Source organism: Podarcis melisellensis (assembly GCF_964234715.1).
Source record: "Podarcis melisellensis genome assembly, chromosome: 17".
Classification (NCBI taxonomy): domain Eukaryota; kingdom Metazoa; phylum Chordata; class Lepidosauria; order Squamata; family Lacertidae; genus Podarcis; species Podarcis melisellensis.
The window spans coordinates 39,350,122-39,370,349 of record NC_138534.1 but is presented as its reverse complement, the minus strand read 5'-3'; the positions used below and the strand labels follow the sequence as shown (position 1 = coordinate 39,370,349).

At 44.5% G+C, this 20,228-nt stretch overlaps 1 protein-coding gene across 1 annotated transcript; it reads left to right on the top strand.

Moving 5' to 3' along the window:
* Positions 1–10,851: 10,851 nt before the first annotated feature.
* Positions 10,852–16,661, top strand: TENT5C (terminal nucleotidyltransferase 5C). The gene is made up of 2 exons (XM_081894435.1): positions 10,852–11,138; positions 14,276–16,661. The coding sequence occupies exons 1-2, from the start codon at positions 10,867–10,869 to the stop codon at positions 15,459–15,461; spliced, it is 1,458 nt and encodes a 485-aa protein (XP_081750561.1). The 5' UTR covers positions 10,852–10,866; the 3' UTR covers positions 15,462–16,661.
* The last annotated feature ends 3,567 nt before the right edge of the window (positions 16,662–20,228 follow it).

Below are 20,228 nucleotides of genomic sequence, written 5' to 3'. Positions count from 1 at the left end.
AACCACAACAATAAATTGTTCTTAGATGATTTACTTAATCCTTTGCAGTCATACCTTGGGTTACAGACACTTCAGGTTGCATGTTTTCGGGTTGTGCACCGCACTGAACCTGGAAGTACCGGAACGGGTTACATCCAGGTTTCGGTGCTCGCGCATGTGCAGAAACACTAAATCGTGCTTTGCGCATGTGCAGAAGCGCCAAAGCGCTGAATCACGACCCATGCGTGCACAGAAACAGCGCTGCGGGTTGCAAACACTGAGGGTTGTGAACGTGCTCCCCCACAGATCACGTTTGCAACCTGAGCGTCCACTGTACTTTCTTCTAACCACAGGGTCTGGAAAGAGTGGCTTTCAAAATCGGCCCCTCTGATCTTGCCTATGATGTTATTCATTTATCACTGATCATTTTCTAACGAATATTGTTGGCATCTGTCTTGAGAGTCAATGGAGTGTGCTTCGGGGGGTGAAGTCAAGCCGCTGCATAGCAGCACCAAAGTGACCTCCCTGGGGTGCAAGCCTGGGCAGTGCGTATGGAGGTCCTGGGCTGCTCAGACCCCTTGCTGATGGGGTCCAAAGGAAAGCAGTGCAATAGGTTTGGCATCAGCTTGGCTGCAGGAGTTGCCGGAAAGAGGTGCCATCCAACCATCTTAGGGACTCCACTCTGGATTTGTGTAGGGTTTACTCCTTAGACCTGTCTTCTCCTGAAGTTACCCCACAAGGCAGTGGAGGTTTACCATCAGAGTTTTCCTTCTCCTAGATGGGTTACCTTCCCAGGTTAGTGAGCCCCATCTGCCGCTCACTTCTTCTTTTCTTTTTTTAAAAATACTTTTTATTGATTTTTACAAACAAAACAAGATTAAATAAAACTTTTACATTCAACATTTTTTGTCTTCTTATTTACCCTGCGCAGTTTTGCGCCCAAACTTCCCTCCTTCCCTGCTTCAGTTTTCCCAATTTACATCCATTCCTGCAGATTCTTAATTACATTCTATACACATCACCAGATTTATGTTAGCCCTGCTACAGTTTTTAAACTTCAACAGTTATTTCGTATATACACAACAAATTTACTCCACTCCTCCTCAAACTTTGTCACTTTTTGGTCTCGAATTTTATAACTCATTTTTGCCAATTCTACATACTCGAATAATTTCGTCTGCCACTCCATTAGGGTTGGTAACTCTTGAGATTTCCCCTTTTGGGCCACAAGGATCCTCGCGGCAGTCGTGGCTGCTCACTTCTTAGAGACTCCAGAGTTGTGTAGTTCTCAGCATGTTCTGACCATTGGACCCACTCTTGGTCTCATCTGCTCAATGCACCAGAGTCCGTCGCCCCATTCATGGGAAATCCCTAAGTCACTGAGGGTTTGAAACCCATTGGCTACCATTACATGGTTTAGCCAGCTACTTGAAGCCATTCCCAGGGTGTGGCTACTGTCGCATGCCAATACAGTGGTACCTCGGGTTACAGACGCTTCAGGTTACATACACTTCAGGTTACAGACTCCGCTAACCCAGAAATATTATCTCGAGTTAAGAACTTTGCTTCAGGATGAGAACAGAAATTGCACGGCAGCGGGAGGCCCCATTAGCTAAAGTGATGCTTCAGGTTAAAAACGGACCTCCGGAACAAATTAAGTTCTTAACCCGAGGTACCACTGTAGTTTCTATGAGCCACCGTCGAGTAAGATCTGAGTGCGGGATCGGGACCAAAGGTGGACAGATTACCCCAGAAGAAGCACAACATGTCCCTCACAAGAGGTACTATCCCTCCCCTAACATACCCTCCAACATTTCTCCTATGAAAATAGCTCCGTCCCATTCCATAATGATAATTTCACTATTTATATCCCACACATCTTACTGGCTTGCCCCAGTCACTCTGGGCAGCTTCCAACATATATAAAAACACAGTAAAACGTTAAAAAAAAACTTCCCTATACAGGATTGCCTTCAGATGGTTTAGGGGTTGGATAACTCCATACCCTACAACATTTATCCAATGATGTTCCTTAGGGATTTCCTAAAGAAAAGCGGGGCATTCTGGGATCAAATCAGAAACCGGGACGGCTTTTCTAAATCAGGGGTGTCCCTGGAAGATAGGGACATTTGGAGAGTCTGCCCTAACACCCCATAACTCCCCATAATAATGAAGATAGAATTAAAATATTTGGATAATGGGACTGAGCGGGGATTTTCTGGCTATTTTTATACAGATCAACAATGTCTTACAGAACCTGTGTTAAAATTAACTGCAGTATCAAGTACAGTGGTACCTCGGTTTTCAAACGTAATCCATTCCGGAAGACCATTTGAGTTCCGAAACGTTTGAAAACTGAAAACTCAGTACGAAAGCCTCAATATGGAAAACTCAATACAGAAGCCATGTGGCGTGTTTGACTTCCGATGCAAGTTCAAAAACAGAAGCATTTACTTATGGGTTTACAGTGTTCAAAAACCGAAATGTTCGTCAACGGAGACGTTCAAAAACCGAGGTACCGCTGTAGATGGGTTTGCAATATACCAGGTCCGGCATTTTCTAAGTTAACAAAGAGTTGAAACATGGGCATTATAACATAAATTGACTCCTTTTGAAAAGATTGTGCTCATTTATAATTCACTTGGTAAAGGTCTTGTTTCCCAAATTTATGGAGCACTGAACTCTCAAATGCTGTCACCTCTCACCACTTTAAAAGCACAATAGGGATAAGATCTGGCTGAGCCATTAGATTATACTTTATGAAGCAGAATATGGCTTAAGGCCCCTTCAAATCTGTCGCCGTAAGAATCCAGGAAAACACACTCAGAATCATGCACCAATTGTATATATACCCTTTTTGAAAACTAAAATGACTAAAAACGTATCAGCTATGTGTGGTTTGTTTATTCACATGTGGTTGCAATGCCCCAAAGTCTTTGTGTTTGGGGAAAAAACGTTTTTCATGAAGCAGCCCTTATCGCAAAACAAGATACCCCTTTGGATCCTAAATAACACTCCTATCATACCATTCAGAAACTGTCCAACAACTTTCCCACAAGGATCTCATTACTTACCTGACGACTGCAGGAAAGCTTACTATTGCAAGGTATTGGAAGACGCTCAATGTAGACCTGTTTGAGATCTGGATCTTACAACTTTAGGGCTTAAAACTAATGGACAAATTGACAGCCCCTGTCCAGGAGAGTCGAAGAGACAATGAAACCGCTACTTTTCAATCAATTTGGCATAGCTTTCTTACATAATGCAATATTGATAGAACATGGTTACAGGCGTCCAATAGCACATCACAACTTGTGGAATGAAATCTTCATTTAAAAACTGAAAGAAAGGACTAAAAAATTTGATCTAGGGTCATTTAATGGACACTTTGTGCTTCTGCTGGGGATTCAGGTAGTAAGCTTGTTGAAAGTTGATTGTTGCTCTTTGTATAAATAAGTGGAACATTTTTAAAAAAAAAGAAAGGAAAGGTAGCATCTCTATGAACAAAGTTCTTCAGGCCTTTCTGTGATATAAACCAGGAATACTGGAGCCCACAGAACTCTCTCAAAATTCTGGATGAGCCCGCTGGCCTCAAAAGGTGGGGGATGCTGTAGAAAGCCACGGTGAGGTGACCAGCATCCTCCTCCTACCTTTGAAGGGGAGACAATAATCCCTGAATTCCTCAAATGGATCAAAGATACATTGGACTATTGCATCTTGAAGCCTTCCAGTTTGTCCTCCGAACCCTAGGACGGGGTGGACTTTGGCCAACTTTGGTAGTATGAGCAAGCCCAAAATTTGGCACCCCAAATGGATCTTCTCAATCATGGACTTTCTCAGTTTTGCACCCCCTCGACTCAGTGCCCTGTGCCCTAAATCTGGCACTACCCAGGTCTCTTTCTGACAGCCTGTTTGTCCAATATAGAGAGCTGAAGGACACTGTTGGCATTTGATGGCATACACAATGTTAGACGATGAGCAATTAAATAGTCCTGAGATGGTATGTGTGATGTTGTTGGGGCCAGTAAAATACAGGATGGGCGCATAGACACCACCTTATACCGTAAACCAACTGACCGACAAACATATCTACATGCCTCATCGTCTAACATTGTGTATGCCATCAAATGCCAACAGTGTCCTTCAGCTCTCTATATTGGACAAACAGGGCAGACCTTACGCCAAAGAATAAACGGACATAAATCGGACATCAGGAATCACAAGACAGAGAAACCAGTAGGAGAACACTTCAATCTCCCAGGACATTCTATACAAGATCTCAAAGTAGCTGTTTTACTACAAAGGAATTTCAGAAATAGACTGGAAAGAGAAGCTGCTGAATTGCAACTTATCACCAAACTTAAAACCATGGAGAGACCTGGTCTGAACAAAGACCTTGGATTCTTATCTCATTATACATGACAAAGCCATTTTTCACCTTCTCACCCCTTGCTTTTTCCTGTAAGACCTATTGCAGTCGTTAAGAGTCGTCAACAGGCTCATCACAGCTATCTGCCAATCACCCATTCCCACCACCCTTCTGAATAATACCCCTCACTACCTTCTCACTATATAGAAGGGTCTGGTGACTTCTGTTTCAGTGTATCTGAAGAAGTGTGCATGCACACGAAAGCTCATACCAAGAACTAACTTACTTGGTCTTTAAGGTGCTACTGGAAGGAATTTTTTTTGTTTTGACTATGGCAGACCAACACGGCTACCTATCTGTAAATGTGTCTCATGAGATGCTCATGGTCATCCAGGGCACATCTTGCCTTATAAATGGGGATAGGCCTTTTCTTCTAGGGTATGCCTTCCATGACCAGCCCTTTAAAAAACCCTGACGATCTGCCTCCTCTCTCCCTACCCCACCAATAACAGGGTTTCCTTTAGATCTCCTTCTGTGGCCACTTTTGGAACCCAATTTCCTTGCTAAAGAACCCTCCAGAGATCCATGAAACATACTTTTGCTTCCTGAACATTTACAAAGCATCTCAGACAAGTCCATATTCACTTTGCAGCTGAGTTTGCCTGAGGTCCTTACAATTATTTTCAAATTCTCAAAGTTAGTGTTTTGTTCCATTCCCTGAGTGGTTCGAGGCTGCCCTTAAAAAAGAACGAGGCGTAAAATCCACACAGAAACACATCATTGCTTGTTTCAACTCACTTGTGGGAACAACTCAGAGGCCGTGAAAGAAGGAAGGTCAACAACTGGAAGAACCATTGGAAATGACTACAAAAAGCAGTAGACATATGAGATGATCAGAACCCTCCGAACGTCCCATTAAAAAATTTATAATTTGGCAGAATATTTGGACTATTTGATATGTATATGTATAATTTGGAATATTTATTGTGATTTGATTGGATTGTTAAAATAGGAAATTTAATAAAAATCAATTTTTGTTTTAAAAAAGAACGAGGCGAGTCTTCTGGCAAGAACTATATCCCTTTCTCTCTACAAAAAGAAAGGTGATTCTCTTCCTAAAGATGTTTCCCTGGTGGCTAAGGACTATTTTGCCATTTGATTCAGGAAAGATGCCAACCGATCAGGAAGACTGAAGATCCGAAATCATGCAGAGACCTTGTCCTTTCACAAAAAAAGTCCACCCCCTGATTAACCTTCTACATTTCAGCAGCCTAGTTCAGGTCATTCTGCTATTGCTGTTGCTTTAACTGGTAGGCATCAGTCAGAACACCTTCCTGATCTCAGCGGTGGACTTTGGACTTTAAAATTGAAGCGACGCTCTGTGCGATGCCAAAATTCAGCACCTCCCCACCTCTCACCTTCCACCTTGTTTGTTATTGTTGCAGCACTCTCTTTGCTTGGTACCCACTGTATGTGAACCAGACACGATCCCTTAAATAGAGCATCACAGCACATGGTGATTTGGATCTTTGGCCTCTAGTGATATATAGGTGGCTGCAGCATGTGGTTCCACCATTGCAACATGGTCTTATGTTCAAAAGCAGTGTTCCTTCTCCAGACCAAAAGCTTTTTGGTTACTTTGTGTTTGTTTCTTTCTTTCTCTGATCTCCCTTTTCGTTTTATTCAACACCTGCATCCGTAACCAGCAGTCCGGTTTACTGAGTTTGCTCTCAACCCTTCCCCAAATAAACTAGCTCTTTCTCGGTTTCATCCACACTCTCCCACTGCTGTCATTTCTGTAACAGAATTTACATTTTTACTGTTTTGTCCTGCCCTTGGTTGCATGCAGATATAGTTGCAGTGGGGATAACACACTCCAATAAAATAAATGAATCCTGTTTGTTTACCTTTTCTGTTTAATGCGAAAAATATATAATCTAAGAATCAAATAAATCGTGGAAGTAGTCTTTTAATATTCATCCTTAGAACGATGTAGCCAGAAATAGTACCTCGAGTTAAGAACTTTGCTTCAGGATGAGAACAGAAATCGTGCGGCGGCAGCGGGAGGCCCCATTAGCTAAAGAGGTACCTCAGGTTAAGAACAGTTTCAGGTTAAGAACGGACCTCCAGAACGAATTAAGTTCTTAACCCGAGGTACCACTGTACTTATCAGGCAAACAAAAATATCATAAAACAACATGCAAGCTTTTGAATACTCTGTAACACTTCATTGGGTTAGATGGCATACAGAACAATTAGGAGTAGTGAAAGAAGGTAAGCTGGTAAGTGCCAGAATAGGGGTGGGCATTGAATTAAGGAACAAGATGCCAATGGGCATATGTTTGGGCCAGGAGTTTGTCGTCAGCAGCAGACAAGCTCACATACAAAAATCCAATCCTAAACCACATCCTTTGTTCCAATAGCCTGGTTTAGAAAAGGGGAAAATAAGTGTTTTCTTCATGCTATTGTTAAAAGAAATTAGGTTCGGAAACACTTGTTGATAACTCAGAGATCTATCAGCAGTTTGTGGTCTAAATTCTACTGACCCCCTCCCCACTGTAGTGCTTGTGGGGCTAGTTTAGCTAATCCCTTCCCACTTTTTTTACACTGTTTCTAAAGGGACGCGGGTGGCGCTGTGGGTTAAACCACTGAGCCAAGGACTCGCCGATCAGAAGGCCGGCGGTTCGAATCCCCGCAATGGGGTGAGCTCCCGTTGCTCAGTCCCTGCTCCTGCCAACCTAGCAGTTCGAAAGCACATCAAAGTACAAGTAGATAAATAGGTACCGCTCCAGCGGGAAGGTAAACAGCGTTTCCGTGTGCTGCTCTGGTTCGCCAGAAGCAGCTTAGTCATGCTGGCCACATGACCCGGAAGCTGTACGCCGGCTCCCTCGGCCAATAAAGCGAGATGAGTGGAGCAACCCCAGAGTCGGCCACCACTGGACCTAACGGTCTGGGGTCCCTTTACCTTTAACATGTGCCTAAGGATGCTTGCTTTGGGAGTCAGGTCCTCTCCCTGCCCCGCCCCGTCCTTTAAGCTGCAAGGAAGCAGTATCCTTCAAAATTTAAAGGCTCATCTGCCACCTATAGGACTCTTCTATTACCTGCAGAGCAAGAGGGTTCAGGTGGCAGCTGTCCTCTAGAAGTTTATGACAAGCTGTTGCCAGGCAATTGTTTCTTTTGCAGTTAGAACAATGGCTCTCACAGCCCATGGGCCCCCATACAACAACCTGGGAACAGGTGATGGGGCATCTAGCCTGATATCAACATCAGAGGATCACAGTCACATCCTTTCTCCGCCACCAATTTTGTTATCGAGTTAGCCATAAACCAATGCAGCAACCCAGCCAACTGCCCATCTTAATTTCTCCAGAATTCCTGGAAGCATTATATGTATATATATAAAATATATAATCTGATTATGGCTATTATTATTTGCATTTCTATCCCACCTTTTTTTTCTCCAAGGAACTTAAGGTGGCACACATAGTTTTTCCCCTCCTCATTTAATCTGCATAACAACCCTGTGAGGTTAGGCTGAATTGGTAGCAATGGTAGCAGTGGTAGCAATGGGTTTGTATAGACAAGTCTCATGGTACCTTTAAAACTAACTCTTTCTTTCTTTCTTTCTTTCTTTCTTTCTTTCTTTCTTTCTTTCTTTCTTTCTTTCTTTCTTTCTGCATTCATTCACTCACTCACTTATTTCATAAGCTTTATACCCCGCTCGATTGTTTTAAACCCTCAAAGTGGTTTACAAAATGAAGATGAGACAATAAAATTACACTCTTACTTTAAACCCACTGGAAATGACCGCTGGGAGGAGTGCAGAAAAAAAAGAATCGCATCTATATCAGCAAAACTGGCTGCCTTCATCTGCCTCACCTGCAATTAAACATGTCTCTCTCATCTACGGCCACAGCAGGCGCTGTGACTCTCCAGTGGTTTGACTTTACCCACCCTGCCATGGCGCACTCTTCCATTGCCTCTCAAGGCAGACAGATGCCAGGAACCGCAAACTATAATTATAAAGAAATAAATAACCTGGATGCTTCCTTTGCTGCCTGTTAAGCTGGGAAGGAAGGAGAGGGGAGTGAGCTACTAGGGAAGAAAGCGCAAGAAAGTTGGGGGTGGATTCTGGCTCTCACTGGGGAAGAGAGGAGATAATTTAAAGTCAGAACTTATAAGGCAATGTATTAGGACCAACATTAGCTTTCTTTGCATCTGTATGTGTGTTAGTTATAGAAGTTGAGATCCCCCACGCCCCTTCTCTTCCTAATGGACTGGGGAGCTTTTGCAAAGTGGAGAGTCTTCTTTCCTCTATGCCGCAACCCAAAAACACTTTCTAGGGAGTAAGACTGCAATCCTGTATATATCATTTACCTAGGAGTAAGTACCAAGGAAATGTGTGGGGCTTACATCTGCGAAGATATGTAAAGGCTTGCACTCCTGTAGGTCCTGTGGAGACTGAGAGTTGCAAACCTAAGCCCCTTTGAGCACAATAGCTCTTTCTTATGAGTAAGCATGGGATGCGGGTGGCACTGTGGGTTAAACTACACAGCCTAGGGCTTGCCCATCAGAAGGTTGGTGGTTCGAATCCCTGCGACAGGGTGAGCTCCCGTTGCTCGGTCCCTGCTCCTGCCAATCTAGCAGTTCGAAAGCACGCCAGTGCAAGTAGATAAATAGGTACCATTCCAGCGAGAAGGTAAACGGCGTTTCCGTGCGCTGCTCTGGTTCGCCAGAAGCGGCTTAGTCATTCTGGCCACATGACCCGGAAGCTGTACGCCGGCTCCCTTGGCCAATAAAGTGAAATGAGCGCCGTAACCCCAGAGTCGGTCATGACTGGACCTAATGGTCAGGGGTCCCTTTACCTTTATGATAAGCATACATGTGTAGGATTGGACTATAAATGCATTTAAAGAGATGCTCTTGATTTCTTATCACACCGAAACTCAAGTATCACATTGTTTTATTTGGCCACATGTATAAATCTCTTATCATTTCCCCAAATTGCAAAAAAGGCATAACTTGACAGCTGAGTACCTGGAAATCAGGTTAAGGAACAGCGATTAATTTTGCCCCTTTGCTGCTTATTTAGGTGTTACCTGTTTTCTTCACTGAGGAGCAGTCTTTACACAGGAACTGAAGCAACAATTTTAAAGGACTTGCATTTTAATTCTTTAACTCTTTTGTTATGGTTATCATTCAGTTTCAACAAATGAAAATATTAATGACAAAACCGCTCGTTGTTTGAATTTCTGCTGTTTCTGTATAAGCTCACCACCTTGTTTATTGGCATGTTTGAAATAAAGAACTCCTTTTTAATATGGGTATGTGCAGAGTGTCATTCATTCATTCATACATACATCGAAGCAATTCAGTGCTACATAACACCACCTTTGAACCTGCCAGCATTTCCAGCTTAAAAAGCCAAACTTTTATTTTATTTTAAACACATATCTTTTCCTACAGAATTGTGCTCATCCCATGAAAATGTGTTTAGCATCAGGGTAGCAGAAGCATGCTCCATTTTATACCTGTAATGTGCTGTGGCTTAAGTGAGTTTTAAATGCGAAACTGCACGCGCTCAGAGTATTTCTTTCTTTCGTCTTTCAGATAAGTTTGGCAAATAATTTTGGTTGGTTTGTTTTTTGCTCTAGAGTCTAGTATTTTGCAGCAGCGGAAAAGCTGTTTAAGGTGGAAGTGTGATAGGCTTCACAACTGAAGTAACACACATTTTAACATGCTTTAATTCTTCCTGGGGAATCGCCTCCCCTCCTCTTTCAATTAATGTGCATTCACGACCAATCACAAGTTATGTTCACCAGTGTGAGTCCAGAAACCTTCGCTCTATTTCTCGTTATCAGCCATTGATGCCTTTAAAAATAGAAGCTGCGAGTTTTTCCCGGGCTTTAATAAAGCACTTAGTATCCTGTACAAGTAAAACCATCTGGTGTCTGAGTAAGTCTTAAGTCATATAAAGTGATGCTGGTTAATTTCATAGGATGACTGGCTGGAGGGCAGCCCCAAATTAGATCCGAAAAGTATTTATTTATTTACAGAATCATGAATTATCAAAAATTCCTGCAGCGTGCACTCCCCTCGACCCATCCCAAAGGCAAGCACCGATGTTTGCTGCTTCTCCTGGTAACCCAATCGCTGCTTAGACTCCAGGAAATAGAAGCGGTCTCATCCTATACCTGGGGGAAAGCGTGGGTGCTGGGGAGACCTCAGGCCACTGGATCGCCTATGGGGATGCTTATGTAAATAACTGCATTTCAGAGTAGCACCTTAAAGACCAACTAATTTAGTTCTTGGTATGAGCTTTCGTGTGCATGAAGAAGTGTGCATGCACACGAAAGCTCATACCAAGAACTAACTTAGTTGGTCTTTAAGGTGCTACTGGAAGGAATTTTTTATTTTTTATTTTTTACTATGGCAGACCAACACGGCTACCTATCTGTAACTGCATTTCAGAGGTGCGCCTTCCTTTAAAACAAAACCAAACCCAAAACTCCACCTGCATGTGGCTTTGGCTTACTCCGATCTCACTCAGCCTCTACTCCGGCTTCAAACCAGCTTGGCAGCGGAGCGAAAGAGGAACGCCCAGTCAATTGATCTGGGCTGGAGGAACCCGAGGAGGGAGCTTCTCCCCTCGCCTCCGGCTGGCGGGGCGGGGTCCCGATGGAAGGCGGGTCTCTATAAAGCTAGACACGCAGGGCGCCCCCCGCAAGAAAACTCTGGCCGCCGCTGCTGTTGCTGCTGCGCGTTTTGGAGAGGAGCCTGCGGCGCTTTGGTGAGTGGAGCGCGGAGGCGAAGGGAGGCTGCGCTTTCGCCTTCTCCTTCTTCTCCTTCTCCGGAGGAAAGCTCCCCCTACGAGCTTGAAAGCTGAGCTTTGCCCATTTGGCTTAGGGAGCAGAGGGTGTGTGTGTTTTTGGGGGTGCGGACGACCCCCCTTTGAGCCTCTATATGCCAAGTAAGTGGCAGGAAGCTTGGATGGCTGAAGGGACGGGAGCGCTACTACTGGGTGCCAGCCGCCCCCAGCCCTAGCTGCTGCGCCCTGTTAATGCGCGCTCCCTGCAAGCAGAAAGCTAGCGCATCAGGGAAAGAAGGGGTTGCGTGGGTTTTTGCTCTTTGGTTCGCTCCGCTTTCCTGCTTGCATGGAGTTTTTAACAGAAGAAGCACGGGAAATTGCGGGTCTTCGCATCCGCACGACCGTCCCTGCACTCGTATGCGGTCTGTTCTTATTCCAAGGCCTTTGCTCTGCTGTGACACACATTCTTCAAGATGCGGCTTGTTTTCCTAAATGCAATCTACTTGGGAGTAAGTGCCACCGAAATTGCTGTGGCATGCTTCAGAGTAAACGCACGGAATAATGTTAGGAGTTTTTTCCCTGTTTTTTAAGGGGGAAGAAGCCCCAGTAGTGACAGTGTCTTAAGGTCAGCTAAAAACCGCAAACAAGTTCTTTTGTTTCACAGCCCCCGTGCATATCTCTTTTCTTCACACCAAGTTAAATAGAAAAGGGGTGTGGAGAAGAGAGCAAGAAAAGTTTGTGATGGGTACTTGTCTTTAGATCAGAGTGGGGAACCCGGGACGCTCTAAATGTTGCTGGAGGTACAAACTTAATTACAAAGAAATTGCAAAACTGCCTTGAAAGCACCAGAAAAAGTTCCCATGTTGTTACTGGGTGCCCTATTACTAGGTCTGGTTGAAATATGTAACTTAACCTCTGGTTGGCACAACAATAAAACTGTCAGCACACATTCAAGACTAAGCCGGGTCTGGTATGGTTTCAAATTGGATGAGGAACAGTCTGTTAAAATTCCTGCATGTGGGGGTGGACTAGATGACTCTGGGTGCCCCTTCCAACTTTGATTCTTTTCCCACTGGGGCACAGGCCACATGTGATAGAAAGCTTGTAGGTGTGAGGGGGTTTTGTTTTGTTTTACCATGGCAGTTAAGGAAGCACCTGCCACTCCGTTCCTGTTTGTTTTTCTAATTTCGAAAACGCCCTGAAAAGAGTTCTGAAACTTGCCTGGTTGTGAACAGAAATTATAACGGAGTGGGCAAAGCTTGCACACTAATATCTCAGGGCCGTAAGGCTCTTGGCTTTCCTCCTTTTGCTCCTAAGAAGGCTGCCTCCTGTTTCCCCTGCATCTTGTTTCTGGGTCTCGCTAGCCTTTTGCTTCGGCCGCTAACCAGCCCTCTTTTGAGGGTCTGGCTACATGGAGAACTGTTGCCGTTTCCTAGGTGTGACTGGGAGTGGTTAAGAGGCAGGGAAAGGCATCCCATTTGTGTACCTAGCACCCATATAGACATTATTGTTTCTTCCTTGCTCTTATTTCCCCCTGCCTAAATTAGCCATGTGGGTTAAACCACAGAGCCTAGGACTTGCCAATCAGAAGGTTGGCGGTTCAAATCCCCACGATGGGGTGAGCTCCCATTGCCCGGTCCCTACTCCTGCCAGCCTAGCAGTTCGAAAGCTGCAAGTAGATAAATAGATACCACTCTGGTGGGAAGGTAAACGGCGTTTCCGTGCGCTGCTCTGGTTCGCCAGAAGCGGCTTAGTCCTGCTGGCCACATGACCCGGAAGCTGTACGCCGGCTCCCTCGGCCAATAAAGCGAGATGAGTGCCGCAACCCCAGAGTTGGCCACGATTGGATCTAATGTTCAGGGGGCCCTTTACCTTTAAATAAGACTTGCAAGCCACAGTTGGGTGTTATAGTTGTTCTACCTCCCCTGTGTTCAGCTACCAAGTATTGGAAAGCTGCATGTCCCTGTGCTTCTAAGTAATTCTAACCTTGCGCAAAGGATCACTGCCTGAACATACCTCTCTGGCATTGCCATTACAGTACACATTGGTGAAGCCTCGTCTCTATGACATGCTGGATTGGTTGGTTCAAAGTAGCAGTAGCATGTAAAATGGCAGTCCATGTGCATTGCACGTCCAGTGTTCATGTGCCTGAACCTGTGAAGGGGGAGAGGGTTTAGCATGTATATTGATTTTGTCCTTGTGCCCAAGCTACAGCCTAATCGTCTGACTGGCAACAAGGATACTGAAATATATTTTTTCCAAGTAGCAGGTCCTTTGGAGAGCTTAATGGGGCACCCAACACCAGTTTCCCTCTTTAAAATATTTCAAAGGTTTTAAAAGCAACATTTGGAGCAAAACAACACCACCACCATACTGTAGTTGGACATGGAAGAAATTATAATAAAATAGGGTGTGGGAGAAAAGAAGAGAAGTTCTCTCTGTGTTGTCAGGTATTCTTCCTGTCAAGATGTTGTGGTATGTGAACTTCTGCATCTTAGTAAATTAATGAGCTCTGGATCGTTGACTGGGGCTCTCTAGAAACTGCCCTTGTGCAGTAGTTGTGTAGTAGAGAATGCTCAAACTCCAAAGAACTCAGCCATAGTAACTAAACCCAGAATATAGGTATTTGTGTGGTGAGGGAGGGAGGGAGGGGTGGTGGTGGTGTGGGATAATGGGGGGGGGGGATAGACAGAAAAGGTAATGAGACCATAAATCTAAGGTATAACCCTATTCTATATTCAGAGTATTTTAAAGGAAGGTGTTTGTATTCCTCACAACAAATGAGCAGTACTTGCATTTGCTGCTTTGAACATTTAGAAAGCTTGGAAGATAAAATATAAAAGCTTAGAATCTACTGCAGATAAACTGACTTCAAAGGAAGATCGACACAGTCCCTCCTTCCATTGGTATTAATGGAGCCAACCTGGGTGACTAGGACTGAACCTGTGAACCACAGCAAGTCTGGTGGTGCACAGAATAAGTTGCCAGGCTCCTAGCTCTTTCCATGAAGGGCTTCCCGAACCAACTGCAGTCTCTCATATTTGCTGTACCCTGTTGGTGTAACTGGACGGTCTGATTAACATGTTCTCTTCCTTTTTTCCTCCTTTCTTTTTTTTTAGTTACTTAAAAGATCAATCTACAATGGCAGACAACAAACCAAATGCTGATTCCTTGTCCCGCAGTGTGCTCAGCTGGGATCAGGTCAGTCGTCTTCATGAGGTCCTGTCCGAGGTGGTGCCAATTCACGGAAGAGGCAACTTTCCGACTCTGAAAATAACTCTGAAGGATATTGTCCAAACTGTTCGCCGCAGGCTAAGTGAAGCAAACATTAAGGTGCACGACGTCCGTCTGAATGGTTCCGTGGCAGGTCACGTCTTGGTCAAAGACAATGGACTGGGTTGCAAGGATCTAGACCTTATCTTCCAAGTATGTCTCCCAAGTGAGACCGAGTTCCAGTTGGTCAGAGATGTGGTTTTGCAGTCCCTCTTAAAATTCTTGCCTGAAGGTGTCAACACCGTAAAAATTAGCCCCATGACCCTTAAGGAAGCCTATATTGAGAAGCTGGTGAAGGTGTGCACCGATATTGACCGATGGAGTCTAATCTCTCTCTTCAACAAGCATGGCAGGAATGTAGAGCTCAAGTTTGTGGATCGTATAAGGCGGCAGTTTGAATTTAGCGTGGACTCTTTTCAGATAATACTAGACTCTCTGCTCTTCTTCTATGATTGCTCAGAGAACCCAATGTGCGAGCATTTCCACCCAACTGTGATTGGAGAAAGCATGTATGGTGACTTTGAGGCAGCCTTGGATCACCTGAAGAACAGGCTGATAGCCACCAAGAACCCTGAGGAGATCCGAGGAGGAGGTCTCTTGAAGTACAGCAATCTGCTTGTGAGGGACTTCAAGCCCATGGACAAAGAGGAGATAAAAACCCTGGAGCGTTACATGTGTTCTAGGTTCTTCATAGACTTTCCAGACATTCTAGAACAGAAGCGCAAGCTGGAGACATACCTCCTGAACCACTTTGCCGAAGAGGACCGAAGCAAATATGACTACCTAATGACCTTGCGCGAAGTAGTCAACGAGAGTACGGTGTGCCTCATGGGACATGAGCGAAGGCAGATACTGAACCTCATCTCCCTTCTGGCGCTCAGAGTGCTGGTAGAGCAAAACCTCATCCCCAATGCCACCAATGTCACCTGCTATTACCAGCCAGCTCCATATACCAGTGATGCAAACTTCAGCAGCTACTACGTTGCAGATACATACGGCCAGTCTCATCCCACCTGGCTGCCTTGTAACTGATTTTGAGCTTCCTCTTTTTCAAAGCCCCTCTCACCAACTAGGTCTCACACCAATTGAACGGCTCCTGGTTCTCTTTCCTCATTCCTTAAATAGCCTTGGTCAACCCATAGAGTGGGCCTCCTCTTTTCTAGTTTCCTTGCCTCTCCTCTCCTCTCACTGGGGGAACTGTCCCAATGCTTTCCCCCAAAGCTTCTTAAACCTGAAGATAGAAAGATGCTGTTGGGACAAAGCCAGAGTACTAGTAACTGCTCGATTGCTTCCATGCCATGTTGTCTTCTGAAGTTTGAATTAAGTTACCTTTGCAAATAATGAGGATTAGGCTGATATGACTGTGGAAGATCATAGCTGCAGTCCTGTATGTCATTAGGCTGTTCAAAGTCAATAGGACTGAAGCAGCTTCTGAACTGTAGGCAGGACTGAAGCCATTTTCTTTCCCCTCAGAAAGTCTTAAATTAGCAGTTGACTCATTGCTGCTGTAGCAGGACTAAAGGATGAATTTCAGTTTGGAGAGGATAATGACGTCTGCCAAAACTGTCCCTTTTAGTTTAAAGAAATTAAGGATGTCCTAAATTACATGATGCAGGAATTCTAAGAACCCAAGTCAAGCTTTTTTTTTAAAAAAAGCAAAGTACTAGAAAATATATGGTAGTTATGAAACTTAAGTTTAATATTTTATTTTCCACTGGTGCTTGGACTGACCTGCCAGGGAAATGTGGAATGCTCCTGCCCCCAGAGTTCGGCTGAAACTTCAGGATGTTCCTAAGTCTCTGGTGTCACAAGTTTGATCAGTAGGAAACTGGGATGGCTTTACTTGGTTATGTTTATGTACTGTACCATTGGCTTGTCAGTGTGCATAGTTAGGGATTTCTAGAGTACAGCAGTATCGTTGAAGACAAATTGGTAAAAAAAACTCACTTGAAATAATTGTTCCAAGCTTGTAGATCGCCAGGACTGGAAGAGGGTTTCTATAACATGGATTTTCTTGTTTCAGGGGGATTCCCCTTGAAAAATGGGTTCATTAATTATTATTTTTTAAAAGAATCATTTATTGAAAAATGATATTTTTGGCCAAAGGTCAGTTGTGTGCCCCCCCCCCCCACAATCCTCAAAGTATATAATTAGGTGTGTTCTCACATGTGGTGTTTAAAGAGCCTGCCTTTAAGAAAGGATCCTGCAAAGAAGTCCTGTTAAAAGGGACCATGGTATAGACCCAGAAAAAAAAATGGAAAAATTGGGGGAACACATGTACCCCCCCCCCAATCCTGGCCTTCACATTGCTAGTGCAAAAGATCAGTGTTATGGTTGGCAATGTTAATTTGCACTCCAGTTAAAGGAATCCATGTTTTGATGAACTGTCACAGGTATGGGAAATGCAAATAGTGGGTCCCAGCAGAAGTCTTGAAATTTGTCTATCAAATTTGAAAGGCAGTGAAAGAAAAACAACAACCTCTTGGTCTGTCCACAGTGTTCCTATAGTCGAAAGGCCGGCCACCTACTTAATGGGCAAGCTTTCTGTACATTTTCCCCAAAAAGAAACTAAGCTAAGGTTAAGCATGGGATCGTGATGGAAATACTTCCTGGGAAACGCACTGTGTTTGGATGGCATTGAGTTAATGTGGAATAGTACTTGGCCCCCTTCTCATTTAATTGTTCAAAACAAGAGGGCAGAGGGTTTTCTTACTCTTAGTACTGCTACTTCTGCAACACAGAGATAAACGCTATCTGTAGCAATGCAGATGTCGCCGGCTGTTCGAAAGCAGCAGCACCTTGAGTGAAGTAGTAGTTGAACAAAACTGATAAGGGGGGAAGTGTAGGGCTTGTGATTTGAGTGCCAAGGACTTGTCAGTTTCAATTGCTTTTGGCCATTCTACACATTTTTTGCTGAGTAATTTCAGACTGCCTGAATGTTTCTTGACTGTGCTCTTCTTCCTATACATTGATCTGCCTGTAGAGTAAGGCACATACTTACTCTTAATGTAAAGACTACAAACTGCAGGATTGCTTCCTTTCACATGACTGTGTCTTGGGGGTGGGGGAGGAAGAGAAAGAAGGATCGTATTAAGTGGGGCTACAGCAACAAAGCAAAATTTAGATTCCCCCCCCCCCTCAGTGCTGAACTCAAAGTTGAAATGGACTATAATCTTAAGAGTAGCATTTCTTTACACTGGAAGAAACCTTTTCCACGCACGTCTGGTAAATATGGATTTCTTTAAATCGTAAACCTAATGTCAATTGCCAGATGAGCAGCTTTTCGGAGCGCTACCGATGCGTATCTTATTTTGGTTTCCTTAAGGTGAAAAATAAAGTCTGTCAACTTAAACATGACTGTTGTTGTTCTTCCTCCCCCATTAAGAGGTTTTCCAATGGCAGCTTAATTTATAATTCCCCCCAGCACCCCTTGCCCAGTTCAAATGCCAACTATTGAATATCCTTTTAGTTCTTTAGTATCTTAGGTTGGATAAAGATGTGGAACCAGCTTGCCTATTGACTTCTCAAGGGTAGTGACTTCTTTTTCTACCAGCTCGGCTGTTAACTCCTTACACAGGTAGCATTAGGTGGAGACTGCACAAGCTGCTTCCTGTCTGGTCCTAGCCAGTGGTGTAGCGTGGGTTGTCAGCACCCGGGGCAAGGCAAGTAATTTGCACCCCCTAACCCCAACCCCCAGATGTTGCGCCCGGTGCGGCCGGCCCCCCATGCACCCCCAAGCTACGCCACTGGTCCTAGCACAAGCTTTAAGATCAGTGCCAGATTTACGTATAAGCTAAACAAGCTGTAGCTTAGGGCCCCACTCTCTTGTTGTTATTGTTGTTGAGTCATTTAGTCGTGTCCGCCTCTTCGTGACCCCCTGGACCAGAGCACGCCAGGCACTCCTGTCTTCCACTGCCTCCCGCAGTTTGGTCAGACTCTCTTGGGGCCCCCCAATAAAATTAAAGAAAAAAAAAACCCTGGATGTACATTTCCAAAATATAAGATAATGAACAAATAAAATAAATCCTGCATGTAGCAACAGTGTTTTGTGTTGTGTAGGCTCGTATGATGTAAGTAATGGGCCCCGCCTGCTAGCCTGCTCCCTAAAATATCACCAGTTTGCTCCTTTCTATATATAGGGTGCCTGCATTCTGCATGGACTGGTTGCATAGCAACGTGTGCAAATGGCTTTAGATACCTATGGGGTCCATAAATTGCCATATAGCATATATTCAACACAAAAAACAGTGACAATTTGTTGTTGACAAAGGACAGCTGGACATAGAAAGGGCCCCATTACCTTCAGTAGCTGAGGGCCTCATCAAACCTAAATCCAGCCCTGATTAAGATGATACTAACACGACCACCACAGTGCACTGTTGTTGTTGTTTAGTCATTTAGTCGTGTCTGCCTCTTCCTGACCCCCTGGACTAGAGCACGCCAGGCACTCCTGTCTTCCACTGCCTCCCACAGTTTGGTCAAACTCATGTTCGTAGCTTTGAGAACACTGTCCCACCATCTCGTCCTCTGTCGTCCCCTTCACCTTGGGTCCTCCATCTTTCCCAACATCAGGGTCTTTTCCAGGGAGTCTTCTCTTCTCAGGAGGTGGCCAAAGTCTTGGAGCCTCCGCTTCAAGATCTGTCCTTCCAGTGAGTACTCAGGGCTGATTTCCTTAAGAATGGATAGGTTTGATCTTCTTGCAGTCCATGGGACTCTCAAGAGTCTCCTCCAGCACCATAATTCAAAAGCATCAATTCTTCGGCAATCAGCCTTCTTTATGGTCCAGCTCTTACTTCCATACATCACTATTGGGAAAACCATAGCCTTAATAATACGGACCTTTGTTCGCAAGGTGTCCACAGTGACCTAGATTTCACAAAAAACTGTCTCTCCCATCCAGGCCTATGAGACATTAATTCCAGAGCAGCCTGAATAAAAACTATCAATAGTGCCCTAAGTTAATATTGGTCCCTGCTAAGTCATTATTCATTTACTTTATTGTGTTTATATCACACCCTGGGGTGTATGGGGTGCTGGTGGGGTAGTACCTCTGGTGGGGGACACGTCATGCTCCTTCTGGCCTTGGTTGGTCCCCATCCTGCACTCAACCCTCACCTGTGGCTTCTTGAAGCTGTTAGAATTCCTCAGGGACCACGCCCCAGCAACAGATTCGACTGGCTGGCTAAACCAGGTGAGGGTAGCTGATGGGTCTCAAACCCTCAGTGAGTTAGGGACCTCCCCTGCATGCGAAGACAGGCTCTTGTGGATGGGACAGGTGAGACCAAGAGTGGATCCAGTGGTCAGGAAGTCAGTTTCGGCACATGCTGGAAGTGAGGAGCAGATGGGGCTCATCAACCTGGGAAGGTAGCCCAGAAGAAAAGCTCTGATCCTAAACCTCCACTGCCTTGTGGGGTATATTTGGGTGAAGAAAAGGCTAAGGAGTAAACCCTACACAAATCCATATGCTGTAGCGATGCATAAAATCTGGCAGCCCAAATGGACTGCAAATCAAAGGATATTGTCAGTGGGAGCCAGTTGTGCAGTTGTGCATTCAGTAAAGATACAACTCTAGTATCCAATGTAGGCAAACCCAAATGTGTATTACAGATTATAACGCAGGAATATCTGACTTCTGTATGATTTGTGTTAATTTTCCCTTCAAGAGAAACATCACATTTTCTGATTGTAAGAAACAGAATTTTGGTCTTAGTTCTCAGTATGGTGGGGATCTTATTTCTTCCCCACATACAATGTTTCTCCATACAAAAAAAAACCACCCCCAAATCTCCTTGCTGCTAG

Bases quoted from the DNA above. Each gene is read 5' to 3' on its own strand.
- TENT5C (XM_081894435.1), top strand. From the start codon at position 10,867: ATGTGGCTTTGGCTTACTCCGATCTCACTCAGCCTCTACTCCGGCTTC. The intron at 11,139-14,275 runs GTGAGTGGAGCG...CTTTTTTTTTAG, and splicing joins GAGGAGCCTGCGGCGCTTTG to TTACTTAAAAGATCAATCTA.